Source organism: Salvia miltiorrhiza, chromosome 3 (assembly GCF_028751815.1).
Source record: "Salvia miltiorrhiza cultivar Shanhuang (shh) chromosome 3, IMPLAD_Smil_shh, whole genome shotgun sequence".
NCBI classification, from domain to species: domain Eukaryota; kingdom Viridiplantae; phylum Streptophyta; class Magnoliopsida; order Lamiales; family Lamiaceae; genus Salvia; species Salvia miltiorrhiza.
In genome coordinates, this window is record NC_080389.1 from 17,069,789 (window position 1) to 17,088,708 (window position 18,920).

General features: G+C 33.9%; 1 protein-coding gene across 2 annotated transcripts; it reads left to right on the top strand.

Annotated features, from left to right (window-relative positions):
- Nucleotides 1-1,003: 1,003 nt before the first annotated feature.
- On the top strand, nt 1,004-4,210 carry LOC131017908 (uncharacterized). 2 transcript variants are annotated; one of them, XM_057946648.1, is made up of 5 exons: nt 1,004-1,227; nt 1,328-1,439; nt 1,536-1,851; nt 2,437-2,564; nt 3,489-4,210. In XM_057946648.1, exons 1-5 carry the CDS (start codon nt 1,202-1,204, stop codon nt 3,906-3,908), a joined length of 1,002 nt encoding a protein of 333 aa, XP_057802631.1. In that variant the 5' UTR covers nt 1,004-1,201; the 3' UTR covers nt 3,909-4,210. The 2 variants fall into 2 exon arrangements, with proteins under 2 accessions (XP_057802631.1, XP_057802632.1); XM_057946649.1 differs by having other exon boundaries at nt 1,005-1,227; nt 1,332-1,439.
- Nucleotides 4,211-18,920: the final 14,710 nt, after the last annotated feature.

Here is an 18,920-nt window from a genome sequence, read left to right on the forward strand (position 1 = left end):
TCCCGTCGAGCTTGAGGCGTTTCTTCTAGACTGGTATGAAGCTCAATCGCCAACGAGCATCTCCGATTTATTGGAAGAATGGATCGGACTCCACAGCATTTACAATGCGTAAGAATAAAAATCGGTACATACGAAAACAACACCTAAAAAGGATTCGCTGTAAACAGGATCACGGGCAAAGTAATCCCGATAAAATCGCTCACCACCGACTTCACGATCGCGGTGAACGTATGCTTTCTTGGCCTTCTTTTTTGGAGGATGATTGAAATTGATAGTACTTGCCACTTGCATAAAATTGTTGGCAAGATGCATGAAAAATAATCCGAGATTAATATTCAGATTCAAAAATACAAGATGATCCTCATTTAGAACTTCATCGCCAAATGAGGAAGCATTAAAAGAAGAATTGTTAGAAGAAGACATTTTGTTAAAAAGAAAAAAAATGAGAACATAAGATATGAATTTGGTGTAAATGATGAAAGAGGTGTATGGATACTTATAGGGAAAAAAATGGAGAATTTTTTTTAAAAAGTCACTACCAATAGCTATTTTTAATTAAATAAAAGAAAATCTAAAAATTTGACCATTACATATTAGAATTTCAGTTTTTTTTTTTTTTAATTGGGGTGTGAACTACACGCACCCGTTTCTTTCTTATCTTGCGCCCGCCTCTCCCATTCGCACGCTGCTCGCGCCCCGTGAGCTCGGCAGCGACAGGGAGCTCCCTTGAGCCCGGCGCACACCGGCTTTTCGAGCCCTGCTACGAATGCTCTAACCTCTCGAAATTTAATTTTCGAACTTATAAACTGTTTATGCGCCTGCCCTCTTAATCTTGTGAAAAATACTTATATATACATATATGATGTTCCCCTTCCACTTCAACCCTACCAACATGTATCATTTTTTATCCAAATACATTTTTAATAAACAACGATATTTTAAATTTTTTACCAGTCAAATAATTTTACTCCTCAAATGACCTCGGTTTGCTTCTATGCAAATTTTCAAGTCTTACCTTTTTCTTTTGACTCCTGCTCTGTATACAAATACAACCGTATACTTGTGTATACACATGCGAAATCTCACGAACCCTAGATTTTCAATTCTATATTTGTTTCTTTCCCCTTTCCGTTCACGTCGAGATTCCAATGTCTGAGCCTGTGTTATTCAGCTGAGGACAACCTATTTATAACGAAATTAGATGCTTAGCGATTGCGCTATCTTAAGGTCAGTGATCAGAAATCAAATCTTATACACGTTGCATTTTTGCAAACTCTGAGCTGTTATTTGTATGTGTGTCTCTTTTGGTTGACCAATTTTGCATTAGTCAGATTGTTGAAAAATCATTAATCGGTTGGGGGATGATGATAAATTATACACTTCTGGTGATTTTGCTTGTACCTGCAGTAATTTCTTCTCGTGTAGCTGCAGATTCGGAGGTAATGATAACTGCCTGGATTTGGTATTTATTAGTTATTACTGTTGTTTATGTATTACCAAATTTGTTTACTAAAGTATGGTGTGAACCATTTTAGGGGGAAGTTGCAGGTTCAAAAAGTCAAGTGTTAGTTGATGGTAGTGATGGTAGGGTGAAGGAGAAAGCTGCTCTTACCAAGAATGTTGTTAAGTTGGATAATAATGATCCGAAGGAGCAGATTGATCCTAAAGAAAAAGAGGAGCTAAAAAAGGGGGATGGTGGAGATCACAGGGATGAGGGGTCTAGTTCTGAGTCAAAAAAAGAATCTAAAGAAGGGAGATTGCTACCGGTAAGAGAAAAATGTGATACCTCATCGAATCATTGTACGGATGATGATAAGACGTTGGTTGCTTGTCTGAGAGTTCCCGGGAATGGTATATGATTTGCTTTCACATTATGAGGTTAATTTATGTTTGCATTGTTTTTTTTTTCTCTTGAGTTTGCTTGTTTGATTTATCATGATTTGATTGGATTATCTATATTATGTTTTGAGAAATATAAGCACTTGAACTGTTTTTTGTAATGATGTTGGAATTTGGAAAAAGTTGTATGTGCGACTCGCCGACTCATATGATGTAACAAGAAATTAGGGGGCACCTGATCCGTACTTCATACAAATATGCTTGCATGTTCTCTGATTGTTCTAATGATATCAACAAGTATTATTTCCTACTTGATTCTTGTCCTAACTTATTTTCTCTTCAATTTTCTCAATTTGATTTTTCTAATGATGTTAACAAATAATTAGTAATATTTCCTACTTGATTGCTGTCCTAAATCATTATCTCTTCAATCTTGCCTTTTGCCAACGATAAACTCTATTCATCTGGTATAGCTAGATAGACTTATCTTGTAAGTTTCTTCTGTAAGAACGATTGAACTTGACCTTATGAATGCTTTTTATGAACCTGACTATTCAGGGTATAAAAACAATAATAAATCTTTTCTTTGAATTCCAGAATCGCCATCGCTTTCACTTTTGATACAGAACAAAGGTAAAGGTCCCCAGAGTATCACAATTTCAGCCCCTGACTCAGTTCAGCTAGAGAGAAAACAGATTGAGCTGCAAGAGAACAAAGATACAGAGGTATGTAATTCATCTATTAACGAAGTAATAGTGTGTATCTAATTGGCTGGTAATGTTATTAATGTTTCATTAATTTCCATATCATATTCGTCCATAGCTTTTACTTTGCAAACTAAATTGTTCTATTCTTTAAATTTATTTAGTTAGTACTTCAGGTGTTCTCTTGTTTCCTATAATGCAAATTAGTTGGGTTGCATCATAACCAAAGTCCAATGAGGCACGTGATTGACTTGAGAGTTTTATTATTGAGATCAAACTATAAATATATTAATCAAGTCTAAGCAATGATGGTTTCCACTGGCACAGTCTGACAGTCTTATAGTTTTCCCTTTGTCGATCGGCAGTAGATGAAAAGGTCATTTTATGGATTGAATAAAAATGGTGTAACTATTTTTTGCTCTCATGTATCATATGCTGTGTCAACGTCTTTGGTTAAAGACGTTTTCATGATTAATATATTATCTATATATCAAATCTGTCAGAAGTGTTCCTGATTTTTTAAAGTTATTAAATTTTCGTTTTCTATTGTTCTCAAATATTGGTTGCAAGTGTGATATGAGGAGTATAATGGATAAACTGTTGTATTGGTTTAAGATGTTTCCGTTCATAATTTATATGGGACTTTACTGAAAAGGGGAAATCCCAATAAACGCTGTCTATGTATACGTATTTATTATCAGTTCTGAAAGAAAAAAGGAACTCATAAATATGATCATGTTGAGAATATCACTATTATGCTATTTTACCATGGTACGAATTTTTCTGGTATGTGGTAGTATATGTGGGATTAAACAGTGCATACATTTTCACATATTCAAGTGGCAACTCCAGTTAAAGATTGTGTTCAAAACTTCCTTCCGCAGCTTTTTTTAAACCTAGAGAATTTTGGCTTTTTTCAACTAGAAACGCTTTTTTATCTTTCAGATGAAGGTTTCTCTCAGGGATGTGGGAAATGGCCACTCCATCGTCCTGACGGCAGGTCATGGCAACTGCATTCTCGATTTGAAAGATGAATTCACAAGCAGGAAGATGGATGATCACACTCCGAGCTCTTCAAACTTGATTATCTCTAGGCCAACTCTATTTAGGGGAGTTGTGTTTTTGGGTGGCTTGGTAATAGTTGGTGTTTCAATTTTCATGTGTAGCAAATCAGGGAGGAATTACTTTGCAAGAAAAGATCGCAAATACCAAAGGCTCGATATGGAGCTGCCCGTTTCCCGCGGCACCAACCCTAACGATGGCTGGGATAACAGCTGGGGAGATACTTGGGATGATGAAGAAGCTCCGGTAACCTCCTTGCCCCTCACTCCAACCCTTAAGTTTAAGGAAGGTTGGAAAGATTAAAGAAACAATGCATACATCTTGGATTTTTTTTTTTTTTTTTTTTTTTTTTTGAGTTTTGAGGGGTAGGAGCCGAAACCCGTCTCCTTTATTCAAGGGGAGATATGCCGTTTGGGTGTTCATGAAGGGATAGAGTTCGCTTTTAACTCTGAATATGCTGATGACACTTACGTTTCTTCATCCAGTGTTGATGCATAAGCAATTGGACATACATTACAAAACAGAGTTTCTGAAGAATTTTTTAGAAACAAACATTTGAAATTTAAATGGTGGCTTCGAGATATATAATTAAATTGTTTAACAAATGTACGTATTGAAAGTGATTTTACTAGCTGGTTTATTTGTGCTTTTGCGTCTTGAAAAATTTTAAGAATATAAATCATTTATGTTGACAGTTGCTAATTTTTGAAATTTAGAAGATTTAGCTAGATTTATATCAACTATTTAATTATAAATATGTAATTCCTTATGTTGGTGATGATATGCGAATTGCTGTTAAACTTTGTCCAGTCCATCCGTGGCTGTTGGGCCGTATCTGTATCTTTGATATGTGAAAGCCCAATAAGAGAATTGTGGTAATATTGCCCGAAAAAAAATAAAATAATTGATGTAATAATTATCATCTTTGCTACATATAGCTAGTTTCCTACACGAAAACAAGGTCGCGATGTGTGCGTGTGTTGTCCAAGCAGTAAGGGGTTAATGCTTTAAATCAAAGGTCTTGGATTTGAATTCCCTGTTATGCCTCCTTTAAATTTCCTTATTTAATACTGTTAATTTATCAAAAAAAAAAAAAAGAACAAGGTCATGATTCGTGAATTGTGCCGAATTTTCACAAACGAATACTTTTTTTGATTAAACTAGTATGTCCATTCGTGCGATGCACGACAAACATAAAAATTAAAAGATATATTTAAATAAATAAAAATATTAAACATAATCAAAATATAAATTTTCAACTTTGTGTAACGCATAATGATAATTATTTTTATTAAATAAATTTAAAAATTGTATGATAATGAAAATTAGCATTACACATTTTCATTATAGAGTATTACGCATCATAATAATTAAATAAATAAATATTTTCATATGCAAATATAAATAAAAAAGTTGTAAACTTTTAATGATAACAGAGAAAGTAAAATATTTAAAAATTTTCATAATTAATTCATTTTTAATGACTTTTAATGATAAAAGAATATTTTTTTCATGAATCAAATTTGATAATGTTTACAAAATAAATAAAATATAATAAACAAAAAGAAAAAAACAATTGAAAAATTGGTGAAAGAAGAGAGGGAAAAAACTCCTCTTTTATATATTATATAGATAACTAAACAATAAGAGACACTGGCTTATAAATTGATTTCGCAAATACAATTGCCTTAATTGTGGGGATTAATGTGTGTTGATTTACAAATTATGTGTGTTTCTATGTACTTCCTCATTTTTTTTAAAGGGATAACTATTTGTAAATCCATAACGTTTACACGGAATTAGTTTTTGCTCCTATTTTAAAACGTGTGGCCCCTATGTTAGGTTACAGAGGGTCTCGAATAGGTGTATGGGGGGGGGGAATACACCTATGGGCTATTTTAAAAACTCCTCAATCAGATGGATCTCAGTCAGAGATCTAAGCGAAACTTTACAAGCAAACAAAGACACCTGTTCTACTGAAAACAGTTTTGACCAAACAGGGTTGACGACTGATACTGAAAGCTCTTCAGTAAAGAGTTATCAGTTAAGTTGCTGGAACTTAACTGATGCAAATAAAAGCTTCAGTCGGGTTTGCTAAAACATAGATGATAACACTCTTCCTGACTATCACAAGATAGATCAGTCAAACTGATATCATACGCAGCGGAAATTAAACTTAGTTTCGCAATAGCCTCGGTGGAGCACGTTGTTGGTCTTTAGGTTTCTCTTTGCAGTTAATCAGTGTTCAGTTTATCAATTGAAATAACACAAGTAAGAATGTAAAACTGAAAGCTGTAAACAACACAGAGACTTTTACGTGGTTCGGAAAAACCCTTTCCTACATCCACGGTCGGTTGATCAGACCAACAATCCACTCCGCAAGTGCTTAACAGGTGCACTGTAAACCAAACCGTGTGCTTGCCGGGTGCACACAACCGTACCACTGAAGAAAACCCTTCTTCAGTACCCACGCTTCACTCGCGTCGGATTTCTCTTGCTCAGCACAACCCGTGCTAAGACTTCTCACTCAGAGTTAGAGTACCTTCCTGAACTCCGAATCACTCAAACACTCTTTTGGGAGGAGGTTTGAACGAGTGCCGACTATACTACAAAGAACAAGTTCTTTGAAGCAAGTTTGACCTTTGGCTTCTGGGTAAACAGAGGTTTGCCTAAAGTCTAAGAGAATATGTGTAATCAGCAGTGACTGATTTTGGCTTTGGAATTCTCTTCTTCGATTCAAGCTTTGGGGAGGTTAAGCTTTAGGCTGAGTAGCAATTTCGGCAGAGCTTCAGCTTATGTCGTTGAATCGGTGAAGGTTGAAGTGATCCTCGAGCGCTATTTGTAGGAGAACTCTTGAATAGATCCGTTGGCGTAGAACGTCATCAAGATTTCTTCCGTTGGAGAGCAATTCGAATTTGGGCTGAGGCTTCAATCTTCGAGGTTCCTTGTCTGGGTGGAAACGGCTCTCTTGATGGACAGGAGATGTGACGTCTCTGAAAGTAACCACCAGATAGGAATGACCTCTGCAGAGATAAGATCCTAAGATCTCTGCATTTAATGCGGCTGTACTTTGTGAGTACGTGGCTTCCTCTGAACGTTGGAAGATCAGTCCGAGGAGGAATGTTCAACTGATACTTGACTTTAGTATCAGTCCATTGCGCGTATTAAGTATTCAGTTCCTGACTAATTCTTCAACTGATACTTCAGTTGGTATCTGCAGTCTTCAGTCTTTAGTCCTTCGTTCTTCAGTCTTCAGTCTTCGATACTGCAAGCTAAACTAGAACCGAACTCTAACACTTGAGTTCAAAATAATTCTAGTCTATTACAAATACGACCTATGAATTTTGGTATCATCAAAACAAGGATTAGAATATTCCACAAGATTCCCAACACCCTAAATACATAACTTTTTATTTTGTCTTGTTTTTCTTCTGTCACCGATTTTTTCTTAATTCGGCGCTAGAAATTACACGGTAGTAGCCGGAATTGATGTATTGGCAGCCAAAAATTGACACCTAGGCACATTTTGAACATGTGGAAAAATAATTAAAAAAAAACATCCACATCATCATCTTCCCCAATTCCCTAACTTCCAGACCCTAATTTCCCCTCCCTTCCCCCACCCGCCGGCGCCCGCCGCCCCCTACCCCTCCCCACTTCGGCGCCGCCATTTCTCCCTTCCCAGACCCCGTCGCCCCTCCCCCTTTCTAGACCCCATCGTCCCCCCTCTACCTCCCCAGACCCCGTCAGCCCTCCGTCCCAAATTGATTTCCCTTCGATTTCCGCCTCTGCTTCGATTTCCCAGGCGGTGGTTGCTTTGATATCTCATTCTCAATTTGCTGTTGATTTTGCGGTCGTGCTCAGAGGATTTGGAAATGTAGCACCTTATGTACTACCGATTCTGCAAGCTACTTCACGCAGCAAATGCTTCGTGCTGCCATCTTTCACCTCTGTCAGTGTGTGCGTGTGTGATTGTGTGAGAGGGCGGAGGCGGCCGGTGGCGATGGTGGTGGCAAGGGCGGCGGCTGGTGGGAGAGGGGAGGGGAAGTTAGGGTTTGGAAGTTAGGGAATTGAGGAAGATGATGATGTAGATGTTTTTTTTTTTCACATGTCCTAAATGTGCTTAGGTGTCAATTTTCGGCTGCCAACACATCAATTCTGGCTGCCACCGTGTAATTTTCAGCGCCGGATTAAGAAAAAATTGGTGACAGGAGAAAAACGAGACAAAGTAAAAGGTTATGTATTTAGGGGCCACACATTTCAAAATACGAGCAAAAACCAATTTCGTGTAAACATTATGAATTTACAGGCAATTATCCATTTTTTAAAAGTGTCTCATGCCGTCAAAATACACGTAGGTAATTTTCCTTTTTTTTTAATTCTGAATTATTGCATGAAAAAATGAAAAGGTAAAGAATTTGTCATTAATAGAAGATCTAAACAGAAAGTTTGCATAATTGTACAATGAAATTTTAAAATGGGACACTTCTTTGGGGATAAAAGTCATTTTTCATTAGAACATTTAAAAGAGGAGAAACGAGATTCAAATGATAATTTTTATTTAAAGTGCAAATGTGAGAACTATCTTCAGTCTCTCGATCACTAAGATTTTACATTAAATGCATCATCTTGAATACAACACATAAATTTGAATCTCATGAAAGGCGATAAAATTATTTCTTTTCCACTTTTTCTTAGTACAAATAATTTTATAATGAATAAAATAACCTTATATATTTAGTGCATTATTGTAATTTTCACGATAATCTTAACCCACATATGCCTTTTGAATTTGGCCTATTGGGATTTATAGATTGTGTATTTTTTTCATTGAAACAAGAGACATGAAGTTGAGAAGAGAAGCAAATGTCGAGCATGATGTGGGTATGCTTTTTATTGTCGCTATATAATTATATTTTCTGAGAGAGCAAGCTTATTATTACTATTCCCTCTGTCCCATTTTAATAATTTTTTATTGTTTTGATATGGAGATTAAAAAAAATTACTTTTGAGGAGAAAAGTGGTGTGGTTCTCATCAATTAAATATACTTTTTATATTTAAAATACTTCAAATATGACTATTTTAATGGAACATTCCAAAGAAAAACGAGCCTATTAGAGTAGGACGGATGAAGTATTATTATGTACTAGTACAAAAATGATGTGATGGTTATGGGACACCCTTACTATCACATGGCAAGTTCCAAACCCCTTGTTAGCTCACGTGCGCCGCTCAATTATCAAATTTATTTTGGATTTTAACGCATCAGGTGATGCCCAAAATAATTTTTTCTATTTTCATTTTTGAAACATATTCTTGTTATACCCTCAAAAAAAGAAAAAGATAAATATATATGATTGTTGTTCATCAAACTTTTTGGTGTGTATATATCTCTCTACGAAAATAGTTTCAAGGAATTGAAAGTGATCATCTTAAAAAAATATCTTCGTCATCAATTCTTTACGATTAATTGATTCTAAGTTTATAGACTACTAGTGAATTTGGACTTTTTTTTTTTCATATTCTATAAAGTTAATGAATAAATGTATGAATTTTGTTTATTTTTAAAATTTCTCCCTAATTAAGATTTCGTCTAAATCGAAACTAATGTGACATTGAAATTTTTGGAAACCTTTACCCCAATTATTACAATCTTAGCCCGTGTCTAAAAATTTCAATGTCATGTCAACTTCGACTTAATTAGTCTGAATCTTAATTTTATATCAATTTTGAAAATTATCAAAATTTATATATTTATTCACCAATTTTATATAATATGAGAATAAATATAATTCATTAATTGTTTATGAATTTATATTAAGTTTACCCAATTCTTTTATACATATGATATTTTATGTAGGGATTATTTCACTCATTAGCTTTGTCCAAACTATGGTGTGAGTTGTAACATTTTATCAAAGGAATTAAAGGAGTTAAAACGCAGACACGTCATTGGTGACAGCTCATCTAGTAATTATTTGATACTCCATATTTTTTTAAATCATCATTTCAGTTACAGCAGATGAAATAAAGAATACACTGTAAGATAATAAATAAATAAAAAAATTTCAAAAAAAAATACTCGTGTATTCCTCAATCATAAAATGACTCGACACATGAATATCAATTATGTATCAGTTGGTATCTTGTTTTCTTCCTTAATTTCTTTCTTCTTTATTGGAAAGCTTGATTTGCTCCAACTCACTAAAGAGTGGGGATTTGTTTGAGCTAACTATTTTATAGTATGTGAATTACAAAGAGTATATATATCTCTTGAAATACAATATTGTTAATATATGATAAGAAGATATGATCTCATAATCGTATGTTATAATGTTAACCTCAACTAATTATCTGCTGCTAGAAAGAAAAAAAAAATTACTATAATGAATTAATGATTAATTTTTTTGTAGAAGAACAAAGTCATGTGCCCATATACATAATAATTTGTCCTATACAAACGTTACAAATAAAATTATTCGATGATCACTTCCTCTCCAATTCTTCCATTCTTCATCATTGTCTTTTCCCAATATCAAATCTCGTGGATTTATTTTATTTACACAGCTACAAATGATTAAGGTTCAATTAGTTTCCAACACAATTCAGCAGTATAGTATATATTCCTTTCTCATTTGTAAATTTATCTCATCTCATCAAGATTTGTTTGAAACTTTGTTTTTATTGATGTTTTTCTTAATTTTTCCAGAAAATGTTTGTCTTACTTATTTCCAACGTTTTACTTTCTTTTTTTTTTTAAAATGAACGTTTTACTTCTAGTCATATGGAATTCTCAATGCATAAATCATTGATGCAAATATTTTGTTATACGTCACTTTGAGCCCTTAGCAGAAAAAAAAAAGATAATAATATTTACATAAACAATTAATCAAATTATTAATTATATTCATTTTGGATATGAATTTATAAATTTTAACTCTAGTTGTACATTGATATTTAGCCTATATTTTCCGATAAATTTGTTGTACTTGATGAGTTTTATTAATTAAATAGATCCAGTAGTACTATCAAACACACAAGCATGGAAAATGAATAATAAAACTATATACACTTGTTATGTTGGAGAAATGCGTAATATAAGAAATGAATTTGTTTTTGAGGTATAAGAAAAGTTAACAAAAGTTAAGAAGCTATAGAGCACAAAAATTAAAAAGAAAAATGGATGTATGTATAAATATCAAAACTATAGTAAAACTCAGAGTACTCTGTTCTTGCATGCTCTTAATTGAATCCATACTTTGGTTGTTAATTTAAAATCTAGATTATAATTTTTTTTTTGTCGGGAAAAAGAAGCTTAAATAAAAAGATGAAACGAGGTACCCAGGGTACCACAAAGAACAACATCAAGCCTGAGAGATAGGCGAAACCAAATGAAGCAAAATGAGCAAAAGTCTAAGCTCTGCAACCCCTATGTAAAGGCTTTTGATAGCCAAGATTTAAAGTCCGTAGGTTGAATCTCCAACTTGTAAACACTCTTCCAACTCCAAATCAAAGATTTAATCTCCAAGACTAGATTATAATTTGATAAAACATAAGTCATTGTATTATTATTTGAACCATGTATAGAAGGAATTGCTTTTAATCAAAACAATGCCACATAAGAATAGTCTTAGCTTATGAATCTTGACATATTCTTATAATAAAATTAATCTCGATCTAACTCAATCTCAATTTAATCTCGAAAATCACATTATTCCTGTGATGAACTAATCTTGAACTCATAATTTTTTTGGCCCGTCACATTCTGTGGCATGATATGCAATTTGTTCTTAAATTCTTATTTGGCTTAATTGAATCTTATACTTTTTGCTTTATGCTATAACGAAATCTATCTTTTCCTCTCCGCTAAAAAAAAATCTTGTTATTACTTATTAGCATGTGTGGTAACTTTATTTAAGAATTTAGCAATGAAATAGATAATTGTTTTTTGAGGACAAATGTTTTAGTTTTGAATTCCACTAATGTCTATATAGGATTGAGCCTATCATATTTAATTTTTCAAATGTAATTTACCTTATTTGCAAGCTGTTGTACAAAAATATTGATTTATTCAATATGTATAGTGTAATTTTTCAAATATTGAGCCTATCATATTTAATTTTTCAAATATAATTTACCTTATTTGCAAGCTGTTGTACAAAAATATTGATTTATTCAATATGTATAGTGTAATTTGCAAGCTGCGCAGTTGCTGTTAAAAGAATATAAGGTGTTAGTGTTTTCTCTCCTCTATGAAACAACAGGCTAGTTATGTTTAAATAAGTGCAGCGTATAGAAAGTCAATAAGCTTAATTCAAGTGGCAAAGTTGAGGTACTGAAAAATTTTGGATTCAATCTCATCTGCGTGCGATATAGCTTTTTCATTTTTATGTGAATTTAATTCAATTTGATAATATAACAAATATCTCTTTGCGATTTTAAAAAGAAAAAAAATCCCTCCATCAATCTGTAATTAATTTCAATAATTTTATTGATATGATGTAGTTTGATACAATGATCAAAATGAGCATATAGTACTCCCTCCGTCTGCAATATCGTTTATACATTATGGACGGTGCGGGTTTAAAAAAAAATGATGAATAGTAGTAAATAGTAATGGATATTGTAGTGAGTGAAATTTGGGTCTCATTATTAACGTGAGTGGAAGTTTGTGGACCCTACTTCTATAAATAGATGTGGAAACGATATCGCAGACGGATCGAAATGACAAATGTGAAAATTATATCGCAGACGGAGGGAGTATTTCCTATGTCCCACTCTAATATGCTTGCTTCTTTTAGACACGGAGATTAAGAAATTTACTTTTTATGAGAAAAGTGGTGTGGTCCACACCAATTAAGTATATATATATATATATATATATATATATATATATATTTTATATCAAAATAGAAAACAAGCTCAATTAAGTATATTTTTTATTCAAAATAGAAAATGAACTTATTTTAGTGGGACGTCCCAAAATGGAAAACGAGTCTATTAAAATGGAACAGCGGAAGTATTGAAGAGCTTGCATGTGTAGGTGGCACGTGGTGGGTCCAGCGTGGACCTTCAAAGAGGCATCACATGATCGAGGACACCACACACTCAAAGAGGCACACGTGTCGTCGGTGCTCCTCAAGCAAAGGCAGCGAAATCACCGTAGAATGTGGAATCATATCTGGTGGCCCCCACCATTCAACGGCTGGAATTCATCCGAGACGAACCGCTTACCGTATACCTGCTTGTAGTTTGTCCCTATTTATTACTCCCACGTGCAGCTTAGTTCATTCGGTCAAACTTCGCATTCTCCAACTCCGGCTGCACATTTCACATTTGTTTGAGCTTTTATAAATCGAATAAATAATTTGAGTTGCAAAATAATTGAAGCCTTTAATCCAAATCAGCTGGTTCAGCTTCATGCTGCTGAAGCTTACAAATATATACTCAATTTTCGATTATTATCGTAGACTCTGTTCATCTCTGAATATAATTGTTTTTATTTTTAAAGGTCTTATTCTCAAATCACATTTCAGAATTCTATGAAAAAATTACTTTGCCAACTTTTCATATTTCATGACAGGTGTTATGGTAAAAAAATACACGTATTTATCGTAATTTTCACCTGAATTTTTAATTAATTAAGCCAAAAAAATGAATTTATATTAGAATAATAGATTATCCAAGTATTTTTTTTTCTCATGTCATTGCAAATTTCCTCTATAATACTTCCTTTGTCACAACTAACTTGATCAATATTCTTTTTTAGGTCGTTCCAATTAAGTAAGGAAACATCTAATAACTTATTCACTTTATCGAGCTAATTGTGAAAATAGGATTGCAATTTTGAGTGTTATTAGAAAGGACCATATGTTACAAAAGTTGAAAAATGAGAACAATATATTACGGAATTTGAAAATAAAAACTATAGTTGTCATTTTTTTATATTTACACTCATATTCTGACCGTGATGAAACATATAGTCCTCATTTTGATATGTAAAACAGGAGTGTAAATGTAAAAATGAAAACTATAATCATCATTTTCAAATTTCGTAACACGTAGTCCTCATTTTCAAATTTCGTATCATATAGTCCTATTTTTGAAAATACTGAAAGTTACGGTGCTGTTTTAGTAATTAGCTCCACTTTATCATCAAACACGCTTAAAACACTAGTTTTTAAAATTCGGTGCCGAAAAGAAATTGATCAATTTAACAGGAACGAAGAGAGTACGTATCTAATTAGGATTTGAGGGAGCCAAGCACCTTTTTTTTTTCTTTTTTCTTTTTTCTTTTTATTGTTCTTTCAAAAATAGTTAAAATTTCAACAAAAAGAATTCTCAAAGAAAACAAAAATCAACAAAAAGGCGGAGTAAGAGAGAGAGACACGAGGAGGAGGATTGTTTAATGAAAAAAGTGCTTGAAATATGAAGTACATTATTGCAGGTTATGATAAATCGTGAAGCAGAGGCAAAACAACAACAATAAACAACAATCTCACAATTTTTCTTTGAAGGAATAAAAGTAGTGTCAAAACATTGTCGTTTTGGATCAAAGTGTAGTGGAAGTTTGTTTTTATGTTTGGAGGGCATAAGAAGTGTACAATATTTTTTTTGGTAGAGATTAGTTAAATTGAATTTGACATGTTTGGCCTTATATTTGATCTATCGACTTTAACTCGCCAAAATACCGTTTATTCTCAGTTCGATAAGATTGTGTTGTGATATGATTCCCTAAGTCTGTTCGAGCATTAAATCGATCTTGATTCTTTAAAAAAATTGAATAATTGAATTAAATCGATTAATCCCCAGACTCTATATAGATTCTATGAATTAGGTCAATCTCAACCAGGGTCGTACCGATGTCTCACGGGGCCCTAAGCGATAATTTTAAAATAAGTCTCTATATATAGTGTAACTTTTTTTTTCATGGTATCAATTTATATAGTAGTATTTGATATTTAGCAAAATATAAAAACCACCAATAATTGTAAAAGAAACAATATGAATTCACCCAAAACATGCGAATATTTCTTATTTTAAAGCAAATACAATACGTCTTGCAATTTTAAAGGTAAAAGTTTCTTACTTTTATTCAGTTCAATAATCATACTCTTTAAATTCATCAAACAATCAGATTAATCCTTATAAAAATATAATATACAATTCAATTAATATATATATACATTAAAAAGTGGGCCCTAAGCAATGGCTTGTTGTGCATGTGCTTAGGTATGGGCCTGATATCAATTCTAGAAAAAGAAATTGAATAACAACATTAAATTGATTAATGGTCATGCTCATGAGGCTTTAGCTCAAATGACAAACTTGAGATACTCAAAGATTCTTTTGTGAGAAGTTTTGGATTAGTTTTTTCACTTTTATATGGATAGTGACCTCGTCTGTACGTGGATGACTTATATAAGTAGATATTTTTTATAATTCCAAAAAAAAAATCGATTAGCCGTGATACTCTAGAGAACATGTTCTAGATTTCGATTATGAAATAAGAAATCGAATAATTGCATTAAATCGATTAACGTCATACTCTCCAGGCTCTATGAATAGGTCAATATCAAAAAAAAAAAATAAATAAATAAACAAACAAAGAAATTAAATCACCGCATTAAATCAATTAATCGTCATACTATCTAGGTTCTATGAATTAGGTAGATTTCTATTCTAAAAATAGAAATTCAATAACGGCATTAAATCGATTAACCGTCATACCATCTAAGTTTCATGAATTCCAATTTTCAATCTTATCTAATACGTATTTTTATAGACACAATACTATATGCATTGTGTGATGTTATTGTTTCTTGTAGTGAGGTAGCGTGATATGTTTTCACTATGACATCAATTGATTCAATTTATTTGATTTCGTGCTAAGTCTATTAGAGTACCCCCAGTGGGTTGCGCCGAGCCGCACTGATGCGGAACGCTGGAGTCGGCCGCACGTTGGTGCACCCCGACTTGACGCGGGATGATGGGGCGTGCCAATGCTTTGGGAACGAAGGGTGCGACGTGTATTTTACATACGCTCCCTTAAAAGAAAAGAAAAAAATGAAAATTCAAAAATTGATCATTTGATACATTTATTATTATTATTTTATAATTTCGACCATTTGAGCAAACAGTTCTTTTATTTATTTTATCTCTTTCATCCTCTATAAATATCACTTTCGAATGACTCGGAAGGACAGACCACAACAATATCTCCCAAGCCAAGTATCACGACAAGGCCCCAAGGCCAGAACACGACAAATACAAGAGGAAGAAAGTGGAGTCATCAACAGATAAGGCTCAATATTATGAATCAATGGAACGCATCGCCCACGAAATCGAGGTATTTACAACCTCAACCAATTCTCTCGCCGAAACAAGAGCTAAAGTTGCCGAAATAAAAATAAAAGCTGTCGAGGTGATAAGGGAGGCGGTCGATTACAAAATCCTCAATACAGACACTTCGAATATGTCGGAAGCGCAATTAGCATGGCACAAGAGCATGCTCGAAAAAGTGCTCAAGCATAGAGGATTTATGTAGTCTAGATTTAAAGTATCATAATTTTTTTTAATTAATGTAATTTCGAATTTTAATTATTTAAATTATTATAATTTTTATTTTAATTAATGTAATGTTTAAATTTAATTTTAATAAAATGTTGAATTTTAAAATTGACGAGTAAAAATAGGATAAAATGGAAATGGAATTATAAAGCCCCTTAAAGCACCCACAGTGGGGGGCGCAGATGTCGGCCCTGGCCAGGCGCACGCGCTCCCCCTCTCAATGCTGCACCATGTCCTTCCGCACCCAGCCCGTGTCCGACACACTTTTATTTTTGATTGGGAGTGTCTTGACACGGCCCGATCACAATTTAAGATCAAATAAAAAAAAATCTTCCTTTCTCTTATTTCTTTTCTCCTTTTGCAGCTGTCGGTTCTTCTTCTTTTTTTATACGTGTGTTGTTATTTACTTTAATTTATATGCGTGTTTTTATTTTGTATTTAAATTAATATATTGTGTATTTTAATTTTTATTTGTAATTTTAGTTGTGTGTTGTACCAATTTTCTTTTCAATAATATGTGCATTTGAATTTGAATTGTTTTTATCATAATTATCATAAATAATATATATATATATATATATATATATATATTAATTTTTCAAAATTATTGTAATGTTTTTTATTTTACATTTTTTTGAATGTGATGTTTGATTTTTATTTTAATGAAATTTATATTATTAAATATAGTGCTAAAATTAATTGAAAATAAATATTAAAATTAAATACAAATTAAAAATCAAAATTTAAAAGTCAAGTAGTTGGCTCTCCAATGTGAGGTGTTGGCCCTTAACTGGCGGGAACCACTTTTAAGAGCTAAGGTTGGCTCACCACTGTGGATGCCCTTATAACATTGGAGAGTTGGCTCTAAGGTGAGGACTACCTTATAAAGCCATTTTATAGAGCTCCCATTAGAAATATTCTTAGATTCGGGTTATATATTTTTTGAATAAAATTTTTTCAATCATAATCTATTTTTTTTTCAGATCAACCCGTCAGTTTCAGGATAAGGTCGTATGCATAACATGACTAAATTAAAATTCAAGTCTATACAAACAGAAATATGCAGAATCGATTGCCAAAATACCAAAGTCAAAATATATGTAAGCCAACAACTATATTTTTTTTTTTTTTTTGGATCAGGCAAGAGAAATCAATTAAAAAATGAGGTACCAGGAGCACCCAAGAGTTCAAAACATAAAAAAAAAAGAGAGAAGAAGAGCAAAACAATTACACAGAAAAGCAAAAACCACCCCAACGCCAAAAAACCTTGAGCTAACCAAATCAAAAACTATCCAGACAGTTTGGCCGCAGCGTACCAACATCTGAATCCTGTTGCCGGCGACTTGAAATCGAAAGCCATCCTCCAACTCCACAGTCTAGACTTGATTTCTGCAATCAGCTTATCTTTGTTCCATGGCTCTTGATTGAACTTGCAACCATTTCTTTGTTTCCACAGGCACCAAATAGTACAAATCCAAACACCAGTAAGAAAGGAGATATCCTCCTTCCTACCAAGATTTGTAAAAGCTAAGAAATGACCTTTTGCTGAATGATGATTAACTGCCACTTTTCCAATCCAAACCAAAATCTCGTTCCAAATTTCCACCGTCTTTTGGCAATCAAAGAAAAGGTGTTCAATCGACTCTTGATTCAACTTACACAGGGTACACCTCGCCTCTGAGCAAGAAATAGGGACCTGTCTTCTTTGAAGATTGTCACAAGTCGCCATCCTTTGCTTAAGAACTTTCCAAGCTGTTAAAACAGCCTTAAAAGAAGCAGGAGCTTTCCACACCTGCTGCCAATCGAAACCGTCTGAGCTGGGAATGCACGGCCTTGCTGCCATGCTCAAAGATTTGTAAGCCGTTTTAACAGAAAAGGCTCCGGATACGTCCGCCTTCCACTTCCAAGCATCTCTCTTCCCTGCGACCAAATGAGCATTGCAAATAATAGAGTTAAGAGAAGACAAAAGATCAAGTTCTCTCCCCCTAAGGTCCCGGTTCCACGATAACCCCCAACTCCACACTCCCTCAAACCAACCTCCCATTTCACTAATAAATCCATCTTTATTGGAGCTAAGATGAAAAAGTCTAGGGAAAATATCCTCCAAGCTCCTCTCCCCAACCCATCGTTGTTGCCAAAAACGGGTCGACTCGCCCTCCCCAACTTGTAAAACCAAATTCTCCCTGAACCAGTTCCCTCCCTCCCTCCTACAAATACTCAACACCTTTTTCCACCACCCACTTCTTCCGCCTCTTCCTCCCTTCACTCGGAACCCATCCCCCTCCTTCTTAATTTCCCCTTGACTTGCCCTGATCACCCTAGCCCACAAAAGATCTTTTTCAGTTAGGAAACGCCAAATCCATTTTGACATGAGAGCGATATTAAACCACTCCAAATTTTTGATGCCCAAACCCCCTTCCTTAAGATCTAAACACAACTCCTCCCACTTGATCCAACAGATTTTTCGCTCCCCAGAACTCCCCCTTCCCCACAAAAACTTACAAAAAGGAGACCGGATTTCAGCCAACACGCTCTTAGGAAGCTTGGCAAAAGAAAGTTGGTAAATCGGCAAGGAGAAGAGGACCGAACGTAAAAGAGTTAACCTGCCGGCAAACGAGATTTTTTTGTTGATCCAGTTAGCTATCTTCTTTTTAATCTTGTCAACCAAATACTCCCAGTTCATCGCTCGGCATAAGCTGATCCCAATTTTGACTCCCAGATATTTCGTTGGAAGCTCCCCCTTT